At 48.9% G+C, this 15,950-nt stretch overlaps 1 protein-coding gene across 3 annotated transcripts in view; it reads right to left on the reverse strand.

Moving 5' to 3' along the window:
* Nucleotides 1-15,950, reverse strand: part of Sned1 (sushi, nidogen and EGF like domains 1) — a 63,283-nt gene that overhangs the window by 10,686 nt on the left and 36,647 nt on the right. For all 3 annotated transcript variants that reach the window (XM_055616398.1, XM_055616396.1, XM_055616397.1), the window contains 12 exons: nt 15,280-15,453; nt 10,264-10,377; nt 9,483-9,596; nt 9,071-9,184; nt 8,371-8,484; nt 7,750-8,046; nt 7,350-7,533; nt 7,044-7,156; nt 6,043-6,324; nt 4,612-4,756; nt 4,458-4,540; nt 3,526-3,624 (listed from right to left, as the gene is read on the reverse strand). In XM_055616398.1, coding sequence (XP_055472373.1) covers nt 3,526-3,624; nt 4,458-4,540; nt 4,612-4,756; nt 6,043-6,324; nt 7,044-7,156; nt 7,350-7,533; nt 7,750-8,046; nt 8,371-8,484; nt 9,071-9,184; nt 9,483-9,596; nt 10,264-10,377; nt 15,280-15,453 — 1,833 coding nt within the window. The remainder of the gene's footprint in view (nt 1-3,525; nt 3,625-4,457; nt 4,541-4,611; nt 4,757-6,042; nt 6,325-7,043; nt 7,157-7,349; nt 7,534-7,749; nt 8,047-8,370; nt 8,485-9,070; nt 9,185-9,482; nt 9,597-10,263; nt 10,378-15,279; nt 15,454-15,950) is intronic.

Here is a 15,950-nt window from a genome sequence, read left to right on the forward strand (position 1 = left end):
GCTCAAGCAGTACTGCCTGTAACTAGTTCTCTATTTGTGGGCCACTGTGCTCCCATCTGAGCTTGTTTGTGTCTGTCTACTCAGCACATGTTTTACCACACCTTGGAACAAGTAGTGGTACTGCCTGGGGACAGCTGGCCCGCCTTTACTCTTTCAGAATATTTTTTCTCTCAAGAGCTGGAAAGCAGCTGGGGTCATGGTACTGTTTCTCACAGTGCAAGGCATCCACACGGTGTCCACATATAGCAGGAGTTCTTCAGTAGACAAAGGAACCCTTGGCCACATTCAAGTCTCTTTGGCAATCCTAATGGGTATTTTTACAGCTGGCCCAACCTAATTGGGGTTCATAAGGGCTTACACATTATCGGTTTGACGTCTCAAGTCTCAAGTCAATTAGTCTCTGCCCTTGAGGAAACGAGACCGTTTGTCCTGTGTATCCCTCCACTTGGGTCTGACATGTTGCTTCCTACTGTGTTAGCTTGTTCTTCGGTCCCTAGTTCTTACGTTTTCTAATCAGAAGGACGACCTTTGCAGGGCTTTTTTGCACATATGCTTATGCACCCTTCAGTCACACCAGGAGGCATGTGACATTCCCTACTGACACTCGAAAGACACAAGGACTAATCATCATTTATCATGTCAGCTGGATCAATCCAGGAAAAGGTCTTGGGCTTGATGTCTTGAGCAGCCACTAAAACTTGTTATGGGTCTATCTGTAGTCATATCCCCAGAGTCCACATGTCTGTCTCTCCTGCCTCGTCTATCCCTTGGGCACTCAGGAAAATGTTCCACCCTGGCAAGGCAGGGATAAATGCTTTGCTTTTTTCTTTCATTTGCATGCCTGCAGCCTGAGTTGGTCCCTAGCAAACTCTAAGCTCTGATGCCCAAATACTGATTTATTTTTAAACATTATATGTTTAAAATGTTCTCACATCTATCATATTTCCATTTCAAAGCTAAATAAACACTAAGGGGGTTTAACCTCTTAGTCTCATATTTTTCTCTCCAGACTTGAAATCTCAGACTTGAGCGTGACCACTGTTCTCCTGCAGTGCACAGAGCACTATCTCAGACAGCACCAGTGTATCTGCTGACTTGAGGATGAAGCAGGTCTGTAGCTTCTATTTCCTGCTTTGGTTATTGACTTTTTTTAGTTTTATAAATATTTTCTTGGTTCTAAAGTCAAAAGTATTAAACAAGGTTTAAACCTTGAGTAACTACCCATTTCCTGTTCCCTGTGTCTGCTTTCCCCTCAGAAAACTCACTATCTTTATTAGTTTTATATTTAAACATAAGAAAAATATAATAATATATTCCTTTTTTCCTTTTCCTCCTCTTCCTGCTCTTCCTCCTCCTTCTGGATGGTCTGTTATGTCAGCCCCTTTAACTATTAGGCATCCCCTTTCATAAAGCCAAAAACAAGAAAGGTGTGACTTCATCCTGGGTTCCATCTTAAAAGAAATCCAAGTTGGCTGCAGAACTGGCCCAAGGCTGGAGTGAGGCAAATTTCGGTGATATAATGAGAAAAAGAAACCTTAATGGCCTCAGGTACAAAACTAGTTGTGATCTTTGGTTGATGTCACATGCCATGTGCCTCCGTTTGTCAGTTCGGTTGCCTTTGGTAATTCTGGAGCCCAGCCCACGCTAGAATCAGGCAGGAAGTTTTTGTCTTGCAGTTCCTCGCCCCCCTGGACTCTCCTTGCAGCCCACCTCCATCCTGCACTTTGTGTCTTTGAGTCCTCAGTCTTGGAGAGGATGGCAGGAGGGGTAATTTTATTACACATTACAACAGGAAGGGTCCTCTGTAAGACACATGGTTTTATCCCAGAGGTCAGTCACCTGACCTGTCAATCAGGTGTCCACAGGCATGAGTCCATTCTGGGATCTCTTTTGTTCCAACATTTGACCTTTTGTGAGCAAATACATCCAGTTTAAAGTCAATGGCTTTGGTGTGAATTACCAATTAAAGTAGTTTAGACTCTAAGAAGTCTAAGGCTTTCTTTCAATTGTCCTTAGCTCTCTGCATGCTGACTTTGTCTAATTCTACAAGTACTTTCTCAGATCAAACATCAAAGGACATGTGTGCCTGTAAAAATCTTATCAGCCCTCACATGTAAAGGATACTTTAGCTGAATATAATATGCCAGGTTTGGGGTTCTCTCTCCATTGTCATCTGGTGTCCAGTCTTGTTCTTGTTTCCTTGTAGGTCATCTGACCCTTTTCTCTGGACTTTTCTTCCTCATGTGTTGTTGTAAATAAATAAAAGTGTAGGGCTATATATTAATTATTATTTGCCCTAAGATTATCATGGTGGCGTTATTTAACCTGCTATCACAAATAGTAAGACACGGACACCTGTTAGATTTAGAATTGCCTTATTTACCTTGGGCCCAGAAGATGCTTTCCTTACACTGTCTCAATATCCTCATCATCTGACTCCCAGCCCCCATCCAATGCCATCCCCCTTAATCCTCCTCATCTGGTCTACCTTCCATGGTACTTGCTTCTTCATCTGGGCCTTTTTACACCACTATTGGAGTCCTTCCTCCAGGTCCATGTGATTTCTTTTCCAGGCTAACCCCTCATGGTGTCCTCCTCCTTCTTCTCCTCCTGTCCCTCTGTCTGTCTCTTGTGATTCTTCCTTCCTCAAAAGCCAGGAGCCTTTGCCACTCCCACCCCATTCTGCCCTGCCCAGGTACAGGCCACTTAATGAACCAATCAAGTATAATGTTTTAGGCAGGCTTACACAAACAAGGATGAGTATATCCATAGGACAGTAACCAGATCTTGAGGGCTAGTAATTAGCATTAGACTAACCTCCAACACTCAGGTAACCCTCTGGCACTGTAAATGACCTTAATATGAACAGGTGTCCTTGACGGCAGCTTTTTGGGTGAGGCTTACACTTCCACCAAGTACTGTGGTCTTCTGTGGGGCTAGGTGAACACAGTCTAAGTCTCTGGTGTGACTTGGAAGGAGAAAGGACTCTAAGAAACTCTAATCTATAACCCCAGAGGGATTAGAGGGAGGACTAAGCAAGAGTCTGACAGTTGACGGGCAGCATTTGTGCTGCTGGCTGCTTGCCCAGTGGCGCTAGAAACACACGTGATGCTATTTGGGGACAAACCCCCTGTCCAGAGCAGTCTAGGCTATGAGTAGCTCTCCATGTTGCCAAACTTGGGTTGGTGGCATTTCTCAGGCCAGGCTTGCTCCGTGCCCATTCTTTACTGGTTCTCACCTTTGTTACCCAATACCTCCTCATGAAGGAGTGAGGCTGGGTGCCCTGAAGTGGATCCCCAGGGTAGGTGAGGGGCAAGGAGTGAGAGACTGCTGGAAAGAGACCGAGTGTGCCAGTCTTTCCAAGACAGACCCTGGGTGGGTCCTGTTCTCTGGCCTCTCGCACTTATGAAATGTCCCAGCTGGGTTGCCCATCTGCCCCTTGGGCAGACCCTGTACCTCCCAATCTCCTACTGTGGTAGCTATAAAGAACCACCAGATCCCACCCTCTCCACACACTTGACTTACTGTCTGTGTCCTTGCTGCTGTTCTTGGGCAGCTGGAGGGCCAGGCGGACCAGCTCAGGGGTCTCCTCTGTGTTCTTGAGTGGCACCAGAGTAGTGGGTTCTAGAAGAAGCCAAGCGTGACCATATGGCCCTTGCTTCATGCCCAGGTTCCTCCCTGCCAGCCCACCCATTGATCTCATACACTGGCAAAAGCACTGTGGCCCCAGCACTGTCCACCAGTGAAGGCTGAGCCTTACTCTCACTGCCTGTCTGAAAGGCATGCTTTCCCAGAGCTGCATCCTAATGGGCCTCATTGTTATACAGCTGAGGTTTAGGGCACTCTCTCCTGCCCAGGTTCATGTTCTTCTTTCCCTTCCTCCAGACCTGCTCTCTGAAGGGAGGGCGTGCCTTTTCTTCCTTTCCAGCATTTTCAGCAGGCTAGGCTCTTGGCCCCAGCTGCAAGCCATCCCTACAAAACTTAGCTCTGTCCCTAGGCATTTTCTGTTGGCCCCTTTGCCTGCAAGTCTACTGATCCCTGCCTTGGGACTCCACGTCCCAGCCTGCCCACTGTCAGGCACCCTTCTCTGACAAGCTGGGCTTGGCGTCACCCTCTTGCACTGCACCTTTGCTTCCTGTTCCCTACCCATGCTGTCTGCTCTTCACCCTTAAATATTCTCAGTCACCATAGAGCTAGGGAATCCCATGAAGTTAGGCTTACCTGGTAAGCCCTCCCACTGTGGATGGCAGGTGCCTTTCCTGCCTACCCTGGAAGTCTAAAACCTCATACATGGTCAGGATCGAGGTTGCTGGTGGGGCCAGGACGGGCTGGCCAGTGCAGTCTTTAAATCCAACTTTTAATGGCCTCAACATTTTTTTTTAATGCCAGGGGCAGGTGCAGTGAGGCCACCAGGGTTGACTACCAAGCTGGTGCCAGGAAGTTTTTGCAATACTCACGTGATCGCACAGTGACTGATTTGCTGGGCAAGCCACCAAACCTGGCACTGACTCTTCCTCTTCCATCCACTAGCTCTGAGAACCTGCAGGCAGGGTAGGAGGGTCATGGACTGAGCAGAGTCTGGGACCCCAGGGCTGGGTCTAGGGTTTGTACCTGGGTGGCTGAGTTGGTGTTTCAGGGGCACTGTGGTCATTGAGCAGGCGCAGCTCTGGCAGGCGCACAGGGGCTGGTCTATTTCTGAGCATCCGTGGGTGGTGTCCTCCCTGGTACCAGCGTCTGTCAGTGCCATCTCTGGGGGCTGCAAAAAAAAGGAAGGAGAAAGGGGAGTAGCTATCAACTAGGCTGTCTGGTATTCCTGCCTCTGCCCCTACTGCAGAGGAGTGGCAGCTCACACCCAGCCCTGCTTAGGCATGTTACCTAAGACACCTTTGTCACCTGCTTTATTCTTTCTGAGCAGAAGCCATGCATTTATGCTGCAACAGACACACTGGCCTGGAAGGCCAGGCCCCTGACTCTTCCTTGCAGAGCCCTCATTTGCTAAGCAGAGGCTAGGCTGTGGACCATAGCCCCGTGAATCAAGTTTGCCTGATGTGCAGCTTTAGGCAAACATACAGCCAGGCCCTTGTCATCCTAAAGTGACCTTCAGCCTCTCAAGCCAGGTGACTTCCTTTCTTCTTTGTCTGCCCCATCCTGACTCTGATAGGCTCATAGGGAGACCCTGTCTCTCTTTTTACATGGCTCTTTTTACATGGCAGGTATACCTGGAACCCCGCTGGTAGCATGGCAGGGTTGGGTCTGAGAATTAGCATAGCTTATAAGCATTGCATTCACTGTCATATTCGCAAAGCAGCCTCATGGGATGGGAAGAGAAAAAAGGGGCCCAGGAAGGCTGAGATTGGAACCGCACTCTCCTGGAGAGCACTGGCCTTGCTCTTAGAACCTCTGTCTGGCCTTGCACACCCTCTGCTTGTCTTCTCACTCTGCTCTGTTCCCTGCACTGCTGAAAGTTTTCACACAACACCTCGTGCGAGGTTTGAGAATGTAATAAAGGGCACATGGGACACTTGTGGGTTCCAGCAGAGTGACCTGTCACCCCTGGGAATACACTGAGGTCTTTAATGTGGCACCTGAACTTTTAAACCACAGCCTTTTGCCTTTGCCCTTGTCCATCCAGGTGTTTCTTCCTGTCCTCCCAAGCCACTTGCATTCTCTTGCCCTCTCTCCTCTGCTCATGCTCAGTGGCTCCTTTTGGGTCAGGCCTAGGCCTCTGCCTTGCTGTGTGCTTTGTAGCTCTTTCAGGGTGAGGTCCTGCATTTGCTGCTAAGCCTGCCTGGGACTGAATGGTAAAACTGTAAGATGAGGCTTGACAAAAATATATATTTTCAGATTGCTCGCACTGTCAATTGTCCTCCCTTACTCATGGGTGAAAGCCTCCTTTCTTATGCCCATGTCTCTGTTCCCAGGAATGGTGCATGCCCATTGTTCATGCTGCCTCTTGTCAGGCAAGGATACCACACCCCAAGAGCAGCAAACAGCAGCTGTGGGTTTGAACAACTCCCAGCCCCTTTCTGTCTCGGAACTCACAGGTGATGATGTAGAGGTGCGCAGGCTCACTGTGTAGCTGGCCCTGCCCCGTGCTCTGCACAGCTGTAACTGAGAGCTGGTACCGCCGACCTGGCAGCAGGTCACGCACTGTGTAGGACACCAGCTTCCCATTGGGGATGTAGCGGCTCTTGGTGCTCTGGCTGGTGGTCACATTGATGACATAAGCTTCCAGTGAGACGCCTGGAGTGGGGGTGTCCCAGACCACATGGGCAGAGGTGGCTGTGACTCGAGAGGCAGTCAGGTTTGCTGGAGGCAAAGGCCCTGAATGATGAATGGACAGGAGGAGGAAAAGGAGGAAGAGGAGGAGGAGGAGGAAGAGGAGGAGGAGGAGGAGGAGGAGGAGGAGGAGGAGGAGAGTCAGACCAAAGGGCATCTGGTGAAACATCACCTAAGATCTGAGAGGCACCTGGAGCCACATCTGAAACCAGCCTTGGTTTTCCCTGACACTGTCATACTGGAGGTGGCATGGGGAACCTGTATGCAGAGGTTAGGTCACGCCTCCAACATGCCTCCCTAGGTGTCTGAGGGCCACAGCCAGGCAGTCATGAGTCTGGGAGGCATAGAGTTGTCCCCGCTAGTCATCCTTGCTTCATAAACTTGCACTGCTCTTGGGCTTCCTCCTCACAAGCCAAACAATGGAAAGAACAGGTAGGGCAGGAACACCGAGTGGTGTATCTAGAGTGGGCTTGTTCCATGGTCCCAAAGCCCTGGGCGTCACCAACCCAGCTTGCTCCTTGGACTCTGAAGTGTTCCATGGAGGGCATACTGAGGAACATCTTGGTGTATTCAGGTGCTGAGGCAGTCTTGGACAATGTCTCCCTCTGGCCTCTGTTCAAGTGAAGAGATCTCAGGGAGGTCAAGGACTGAGTTTACAGCATAAGGACACTTTGGAAAGGATAGGATGCCCGGAAGGAAGCCTTGGGTCTAGAGGGTGCTGTTTGTGAGAGAGGACTGAAGGCAGATCCTGCCTGCCTACTTACGGGTCCACACGTTTAGCGGTGCTGAGGCCTGGCTCTCAGTGGGATAGTCTGCTCCTCCAGACCCACTGAGGGTGGTCAGCTGCACAGTGTATCTTCTTCCTGGCAGCAGGTCTCTGCCAGAAGTGGGCAGGGAGGAGAGGAACATCTAGGGGTTAACTCTGAATGACCAGGATAGTGGTCCAGACCATCTCCATGAGAGGCAGATCAGGTCCCACCCCCACTCTGGTGACAGATGGCAGATGTACAGATATACAAAGTACACTCTGGACCCCTGAGCCCCTGTGCTCCTGAAGCATCTCCTCTTACCCAAATGTGAGCCGGTCCACACTCCTGTCCACCTCAGTGGATTGAACCGCAGAGGCCTCAGGGTAGAGGACGGACACTCGAACCCTGCTGACAGTGGCATGCTGAATCCTGTGAAGAGCCCACTGCACTGATATGGCATTGGCTGAAATGTTGGTGACCTCAAAGTCTTCAATAGGGCGGGGTCCTGCAGGGCAACAGGCCACTCAGCTGATGCTACACCTCCTGTCCCTTGCTGCCCAGCCCAGTGCCTGCTACTTTCTACCCAACCCCTTTTCTGATCCACCCTTCTGGTTACTGTATCCCCCCCTGTAGGAAGGTCATAGAGCTGGCTGTTGAACCACGGGTAGGGAATAGGGTCCTCTCCCAGGCACTGGTGGCCAGGCCACCTTCAGGAACTCACGGGTGCGGGTGAGCAGTGCTACAGGCCTGCTGATGTCATTTTTGTTGTTGATGTTTCGCTTGACTGAGAAAACTGAGATATTGTAGGCACGGCCGGCTGCTAGGGCCCGCAGCTGGTGAGAGGAGCGGCTCCGGTCAACAAAGTCTGTGCGCCGGGATGACCCATCCGAGGAGGCATAGGTGACTGCATAGCCATCTAGCACCTGTCTGGCTGTGGTGCCCTCAGGCGGGCTCCAGGAGATGGAGACCCCACTCTCCTCCACCCTCTCCACCCTGAGAGCTGTTGGTGGGAGGAGCTCTTCCGGTTGTCAGCAAACACAAAGGAAGTAAGGGGAGGGGTGGTTAGTCTTTAAGCATGAGAGAGTAGCTCCCAGTCAAGTTACCTAGATTGGTTCTGGGGCCTGGATAACTCAGGGCATTGCTGGCAGGGAGCCATGTCACTTGGGCTGCCATAGCCTTCTTGGAGGTTTGCATTTCCACATATGTGGCTGTCGGCGCCCCCTCCCTGTTCTGAAGGGGACCTAGGTCAGTAGCTGTCTGCCCATTTTTCCCACTTGGCCTCTGGCCTACCTTCTGGCCCCCTTGCTCCTCCATCCTCCTTCCCGGAGCTCCTGGCCCTCACCTTTGGTGCAGTCCTTGCCTGTGTAGCCCACTTTGCAGGTACAGCTGTGGGACCCGTTGCTGGCCAAGCAGTAGCCTCGACCCCCACAGGGGCTAGAGAAGCAGGGGTCACTCACTGAGGGGGGAAATAAAGTGAGATAGGGAGTTGGGGTCTCCTTGTATCTAGGCTTCTTGTTGCATACATAGGTGAGGTGGGTGGGGGAGGAGTGGGGAGGTGTCATGGCATCTGCTGTCTCTCTCTGCCCTTCATAGCTAAGTGCTGCCTGCCAGGCACTGTATGGCCCAAACAGGCCTGGCTCTAGGTTGGTACTGCCGTTTAGGAGGGGCTCAGTCTTAGACTGAGACAAAGACTGTTCTAGAGAGTGACTAGAATGCTGTCCAGGAGCACTCTGGTGCTGGCGAAGTGGTGGGCAGGGATAAACTGCTACCAGCGCCACTGTCAGGAAAGGACTGGTTGAGGGACCTACCATGCGCTAATAGGGGAAGGGATTCTCCATGAAAAGGTAGTGAGTGCAGGGCTCTGGGGTTGAAAGCTCAGCCCATCCAGGGACAGCAGAGCCAGTTAAGGTAGATGTGAAGCTATGGACTCAGTATATATTCCCGGAAGTGAAAGTGGAAGAAGGTGAAGGCCGAAAACAGAAGTGCCAAGGAGATCAGAGGCATGGAAGTGCCCTCAGTGAGTGGTGGGCCTGAGATCTTACCTGTCTCACAGTGGTAGCCAAAGAAGCCCTCTGGACACACGCACAGGTAGGCCCCACCACCGTCCTCACATCGGCCTCCGTGCTGGCAGGGGCTGGAGGCACAGGCATCCACCTCTGGAGAACACCCAAAGGGTTGGCCCGAGCTGCAGGGAGGGACTCTGGGGGAGGGAGGAGAGGACAGCAGGAAGAAGGGATAGGGGGAGGCAAGGAACAACGGCCAGGAGAGGGGTATGGTGCACCTGTGGGTAGGAGGGGCTCTCAGGGACCTACCCACCCATTTCCTTCCTCCCTCCAGGTCACCACAGACTTGGGGGGTTCTCTGTCTGGGTGGCTTTGTCGAGTTTGCCTCCTGGCTTCCCCTCTGACATCCCAGTAGCCCTGGTTCTGTGGGACCCACCCAAAAGAATCCTACCTGTTTCACAGTGGACTCCAGTGAAACCTTCCAGGCACTGACAGATGAAAGCTCTGGGCAGATCCCTGCAGGAGCCTCCGTTTCTGCAGGGCTGTGCTTGACACTCGTCTGTCTCTGCATGGACAGAGGATGGTACTGGCTCATGTTGGAGCCTCCTGCATGGGACCCCCTCCCCCAGATTCTGTTTGCTCCCTAATGATCAGCAAGGCTCTGAGGCCTCAGTCCCTGGGGTCTCTGCTCTGGACCACATTCTTTCTTCTGTCACCCTCACTTGCATCCTCCAGGATGGTATGCTGCCCATTTCCAACAAAGCACCCTAATATCCTCGTCACTGCTTCTGTTCATGCTTGGATGCTCCCTAGCATAAAAAATGGGAACAGCTCTTGGACTTTGCTCTTCCAGAAGCCAGTGTCTCTATTTTGGGGCTTTGAGCCCCACTCAAGCATGAGGGACGCAGGTCTCACCCTGACATATATTGGTTAGGCCTCTGCTCCCTCCAGTAACTTGGCAGCACCAGGTGTCAAGGGCTGCGACCTGCCCATCTTCTCTGACTCACTCCCAGGCCTGAGTCTGATGCTACTCCAGTGATTTTCAAATGAGCTCTCAGCCCCCAGGTCAAGAGGGAACAGAGAGCTTTTTAAAATCTATCCTGACCATCAGAATAGCCTACAAGAACAAGCGGTAAATGGGATGTTTATTTAGAGAGAGCTCTATCCAGGTGAAGGTGTGGCAGAAGGTGGCCATGGCTGGGTATGCTGAGTGCCTTCAGCAGACATCTTACCTAGCTCACAGTGAACTCCTTTGTACCCCGGGTTGCAGAGGCACTGGTAACCAGCCGTGAGGTCCTGGCAGGAGCCTCCATGCAGGCATGGCTGAGAGCGGCACTCATCTACTTCTAAGGATAGATGCCAAGAACAAAGCGAGGTGGCCATTATCAATCACAGGAAAATGGTATAAAGTGGCTCTGAGTCTCTGGAAAAGTTTACAGTACTCCTAGATATGTAAAGAGGCCAAATCAAAGTTATTTTTGGAGGTCTCATTCCTGGCTTGTCTGTGAAATGACTTAGGCTGCTCTCGAACCTCTCAAGGACTGAATTCTCACAGACTCTGAGGTTTGGCAGGATCTTGCTCTTTCTGTATGTAGCACACACATATGAAACTAGCATGTTTGGGGGAATGTCTAGCTTTAAAAGGTTCACCATATGCTTCTTTTAAACTGGAAGTTATGCTCCTGAATTTGAATGTTCAATTTGAGAAAGGTCTAATTTCACACTTAAGAAAATAAATGTTGGGGGCTGGAGAGGTGTCTCACTGGTTAAGGGGATTTGTTGCTCTTGCAGAGGACCCAGGTTTGATTCCCAGCACTAACATGGTAGCTCTGTAACTTCAGTTTCAGAGGATGTGAGACCCTCTTTCTGCCTCCTCGGGCACCCACATGGTATATATACGTATATGTACGCAAAACACTCATATACATAAATAATACAGAACTATAAAAATTATCTTAAAAAAGAATCAAACAAATGGTGCTGACTAATGGTGCTGGGACCAGGAGCTGGGGTGACATTTACCCTTCGGCTCACAGGTCCCTCTCCTCTACTTCACACCCAACATCCGTGGCTATCATTTCTTTGTCTCTTTAAAATCACTTTTTAAATTTATCCTTTTAGACAGGATTTCACTACGTAGCTATGGCTGGCCCATAACTCCCTTTGTAGACTAGGCTGGCCTTGAACTCATAGAGATCCTCCTGCCTCTCTCTGGAGTGTTGAGATTAAAGACATGTGCCACCACACCCAGACCTAAAACTAGTCTATAAAATTTCATGAGTTGCCTAAACAAGACATGGCTTTGTTTTGTTGCCTCTGAACTTTATTGCCAGTGTGCTATGGAGTGTGTTCTTTCTCACTTAACACTTCTTTCATAGGAGGCCTCCTTATTGCTGTGCGTTCCTGTGGTTCACCACCTTCACTGCTGTTTAACGCTCCGTTGCTTTTGCCATATTTCATCCTTTTTTATTAGATTTTTTTTTTTTTGTAACCACAAAAGCTGCTGCTGTAGAGGATTTCTGCATATCCTGGTGTAGATGGGCGGGTTTCTTAAGTTTACCAGGAAAGGGGATTGTTGAGACATAGGCTGCACTTACAGTTAACTCAACAAGCAAATTGCCGAATCATTTCCAAGTGCTTCTGGCAACTTACAGTCCCCTAGCAACTAGTAAGAAAGCTTGTTGTCCATGTTCTCACCAATAGATCTCCAAACTTCTGAGATGAGGCCAGCTAAATACGCCTATCTGTTGGATTTGCACATTTACACTTCTCTGATTGCTGTGAAGAGAAATTGTCGTTTTCATGTTTGTTGGCCTCATATAGCTCTTCCATAAAGTGTGTATGTATCTGTTTTGCCCATTTCTCTATTGGGCTTATCCTTTTCATTCTTATTCATTGGTGTTCTCCAAGTAGTTTTGAAGTTAGTTCTCTCTCTCTGGATCTCTATATTCACACATATATGCTCTCTCATGTCCTAGCTTTCATTTTACTTTCCCCCAAAGGTTAAGTTTTAAGGTCCTAATTTTTATATACCCTAATTTGCCCACTTATATCTTTCAGAATTTTGTAGCCTAAGGAATATTTCTGTATTCAAGTAAAAAGATGTGTACTTATATTTCCCCCACAAAAATAACACTGGAGTCTCTGATCCACTTGGGGTCAGTCACTGTGAATGGTGACTGGAAACAAATGTCATATTTTTCAAATACATACTGAAGTTGTTCTGTCAGGAATGTTTCCACATATACTATTTTTTTTTTGCAGTTTTTAGTTTTAGCTTTTACCTATAATTCTTCTCACACACACAGAAGTTACAGTTCTGACGCTGCTGTACACAGAACCATTCCACTGCCTTTGCCAAATGTTCCTGGTGAGACCAAGGGATCTGAGTTGTTCAGATGGCCTCATCTCCTGTAATCTCATGCACCCATGGGTTATATCAGCGGCTTCTCTTGTGGAATATGCTCAGGGTCTTCTGTGCTTACAGCTGGCGCCTCCACTCCTCCTTTCCTCCCTGATGCCTTTGTTAGCAATGTCCAGGACCTCCTGGGCAATGTGGGAAGACAGTGGTGGAGTGGCTATCCCAGTGATGGGCAGTCTTCACCATTAAGCTTGTTAGCTGTAGCTTTTTCATAGTTCTCTTTAATCTCATTGAAGAAATACATATTCTATTTTTAGTTGATGAGGAGTTATTTTATAGTGAAGTTCTGCTAAGTGATTTTTTTCTTGAGGCCAATGAGAATCACATAGTTTGTCCCATTTGCTAATACTGTAGATGCAGATTGGCTTTCAGATGCTGTGCCAACCTGTGCTCCTGAGATAAATCCTGTTTGCTGGTGACAACATTATTCCTTTACATGATACTGGGATTGATTTAGTAATAGTTCCTTTAAGTTGTCTTTTTTAAAATCTATGTCCTCAGGAATATTAGCCTATAATCTCAAATTTTATAATGTCTATCTAGTTTGGAATTAAGGCAATACTATTCTCATCAAATAGTCTCAGTCATTTAAAATTAACTTTTAATAATTTGTAGTTCATTTAAAATTACATTTTCTCTCTGATTTGCAGCGTATGTAATTTTGTTATGCTGTGATTTCCCCCATTGTGTCTATTCTGTTGGAAATCCAACCTATCCTGATAATTATCTAAATGTTGCATTTTATTTCAGATTTTCTATTTTGTCATTTAAGTTTCTTTATTATCTCATTCATTTGGTTTTTATTCTATAGAATATTTTTATAGTGGCATTTAAAAGGGCCTATCTTGCTTGTGACTTCTAGTATCTGAGGCATCTGTAGTCCTGTTTCAATAATCTCTTTTTTATATTATCTGTTATAAATTCTTGTTCCTCAGGCATAGTGTAAACAAAGACATACAAGGTGGAATATTTCCTTCCCAGGATGAGAAAGCTCTGCCCTCCTGCCTGCTGAGTGGCCTGTCTCTGCTGGTGCTGAGCCAGGTACTGTTGCTGGGAGCAGGGCATTTGCTGATTAGTTTTAAGACCTTGAGGCCTGGAGCAGGCCTCTCTCCTGTTGAACTTGGGATCCTTGTAGAAGAACGGGATGTCTAATTTCCAGACTTGCCCCTGGTTTCACATGCCTGTGGCAGGTTCCTGCGGATGAGAACCAGTGGGTACATGAGGATCTGCTTTGTGATTTCCACTTCTCTGCCATCACTCCATTGTGCCTGCCCGACAGGACTCAGAGTGTGTCTGATTTCCCTGGTCTCTGGCCCTGAGACAAAAGTGCCAGCAGCCTTTTTCATGTGGGGAGGGATGCCTGAAATTCTAGATCCTCAGCTCTGACAGGTTAACGGGTGTGATTCTTCGGGTCTCGTGATGTTTACCTTCATAGTTCAGCCAGGGTGACTGTCTCATCCTCACCCAAGTGCATCTGAAAGAAACCTTCACTCTCCCCTCGGATGTTTGTGATGAGAAGTCTGGTGCTAATGTGACCCTTTCACACGGCAGTCCCCCAGCCAGTAGAGGTTCCTCTGTTACCCCATGACATTCTTATGTCTCAGGTGTGGTGCTGCTGCTCCGCTCCAGACGCTATGCTTTCTTTTGTGCACAACCTGTTCCTCTTCTTTCTAGGGAATCTCTCCCAACTGTCTTTCAACTCATTGACTCATTCTTCATCTATATCCACTTATAAATGATGTCAATTATTTCAACTATTGTGGTTTAAAGTCTCACCTTTCTATTTGTCTTTACAGCATGGCTTGCTGATTCTATTGTATAAGGCCAATGCCATATTAACTTTTGAATACTGTCCCATATGTGGTACAATAAAAATGTGTGTAGCAGATGAATATTCCTGTCCGCTCTTTGGCCATCTTCTGTATCTCTGCCTTCAATGGTAGAGACATCTGTGGATGTCCATCACTGCTTTTGGAGGTGGCTGTGCTTCTCAGGATCTAGTTTTCTTGCTGGAGCCCCCTCCTCTCCAGGACACCATGCCTGGCAACTTGTTGAGAAGGGAGGCACTCCCCTGAGTACCATGCCGGAGTCCTGGGGGCTTAGGTGGGCAGAAGTGGAGGAGAGGATAGATGCCTGAAGTCAGACGGTTCTCTTCAGAACTCTTTATCTTGGTAGAGCCACAGAGTGGGATGGACTTCTTGAGACACTTGGGAAATGGTAATTGTTGTGTCATAACTGTTTGTATGCTTCATGAGAGCTGTGTTGTGATCACACAGTTTCTGATGACAGAGCTGTGTGCCCAGGCTTGATGTGTGTACTTGCCACCATGGATTTCAGGTACAGTGACCCTGTCTTCAGGACAGAGCCATGGCTGGGGCCCTGGAGAGGATGCTCTCTGAAACAGCACTCTTCTAGCTCATATGTGAGGGCCAGGGTTTTGTTTAAATGCAACATTGATTTCACAGGTCTGAGCGGTGTGTGTGTGTGTGTGTGTGTGTGTGTGTGTATGTGTGTGTGTGTGTGTGTGAAAGGAGTGGGGAGAGGGGAGGTGAACTGAGATATGCTTCCTTAAGATCCTGAACCTTGGATTAAGTCAGCTGCTTTATCTGTAGTGTGGGTTTTCAGCTGTTTACCCTGCTTTTGGTTGCTTTGAGGACAAAAAAAGTCCTAAATAGAAATAGCCCAGAACAAAGCTGATAGCAATCACCCCTGTCACCACATGTCGCATAGCTTCCGTTCACAGAGACATGGGGGAGGGGCTTGCGTGCAGGCTGTGAAAGGAGAACATTGGCCCCACCCACCCTTCCCTTCGGGCCCACAGAATCACCGATGCACTGGGGAAGCTGGCTCCAGACACCTTGTGGCTGGCAGACACGCATGTGGCTGAGGCCACTCAGGCCAAAGCCAGGGTCACACGTGTACAGGGCCACTGAGCCCACGTGAGTTCCATTGAAATGCACGGTAGCGTGCTTCACCTCCTCAGGGCGACCACAGTCCACCTCTGCAAGAGAGCATCAGCATGTCCTGAGTGAGCACCAGGACACCCACTGGGTCCACTCTCTATTCTTACATGTGATCAGGGCGTCTGCACCACCCACTCAAGAGGACAGTGTTTGGCTTCTGGGGGCTGGCATCTCAGAAACTGATTTTTCCTTTCCCCTCTGTAGTGGTTTGAATGGCCCCCACAAGCTCATGTATTTGAATACTTGGTCCCCACTTGGTGGAGCTGTTTGGGAAGAACTGGAGGCGATGGCCTTGTTGGAGGAGGTGTGTCGCCGGGGGCAGGCTCTGAGGTTTCCAAAGTCTATGCCATTCCGTTGGCTCTCTCTTTCTGCCTCGTGTACGTGTATCAGATGTGAGCTCTCAGCTACTGCTCCAGCACCATGTCTGCCTGCCACCATGCCTTCCACCATGACTGTCATGGACTCATGTTCTGAACTGTAGCCCCATAAACTTCCATAAGTTGCCTTGCTCATTGTGCTTTGGTACAGCAGTAGA

The sequence above is a fragment of the Psammomys obesus genome, unplaced genomic scaffold, assembly GCF_907164565.1.
Source record: "Psammomys obesus unplaced genomic scaffold, mPsaObe1.curated_primary_1811, whole genome shotgun sequence".
Lineage (NCBI taxonomy): Eukaryota > Metazoa > Chordata > Mammalia > Rodentia > Muridae > Psammomys > Psammomys obesus.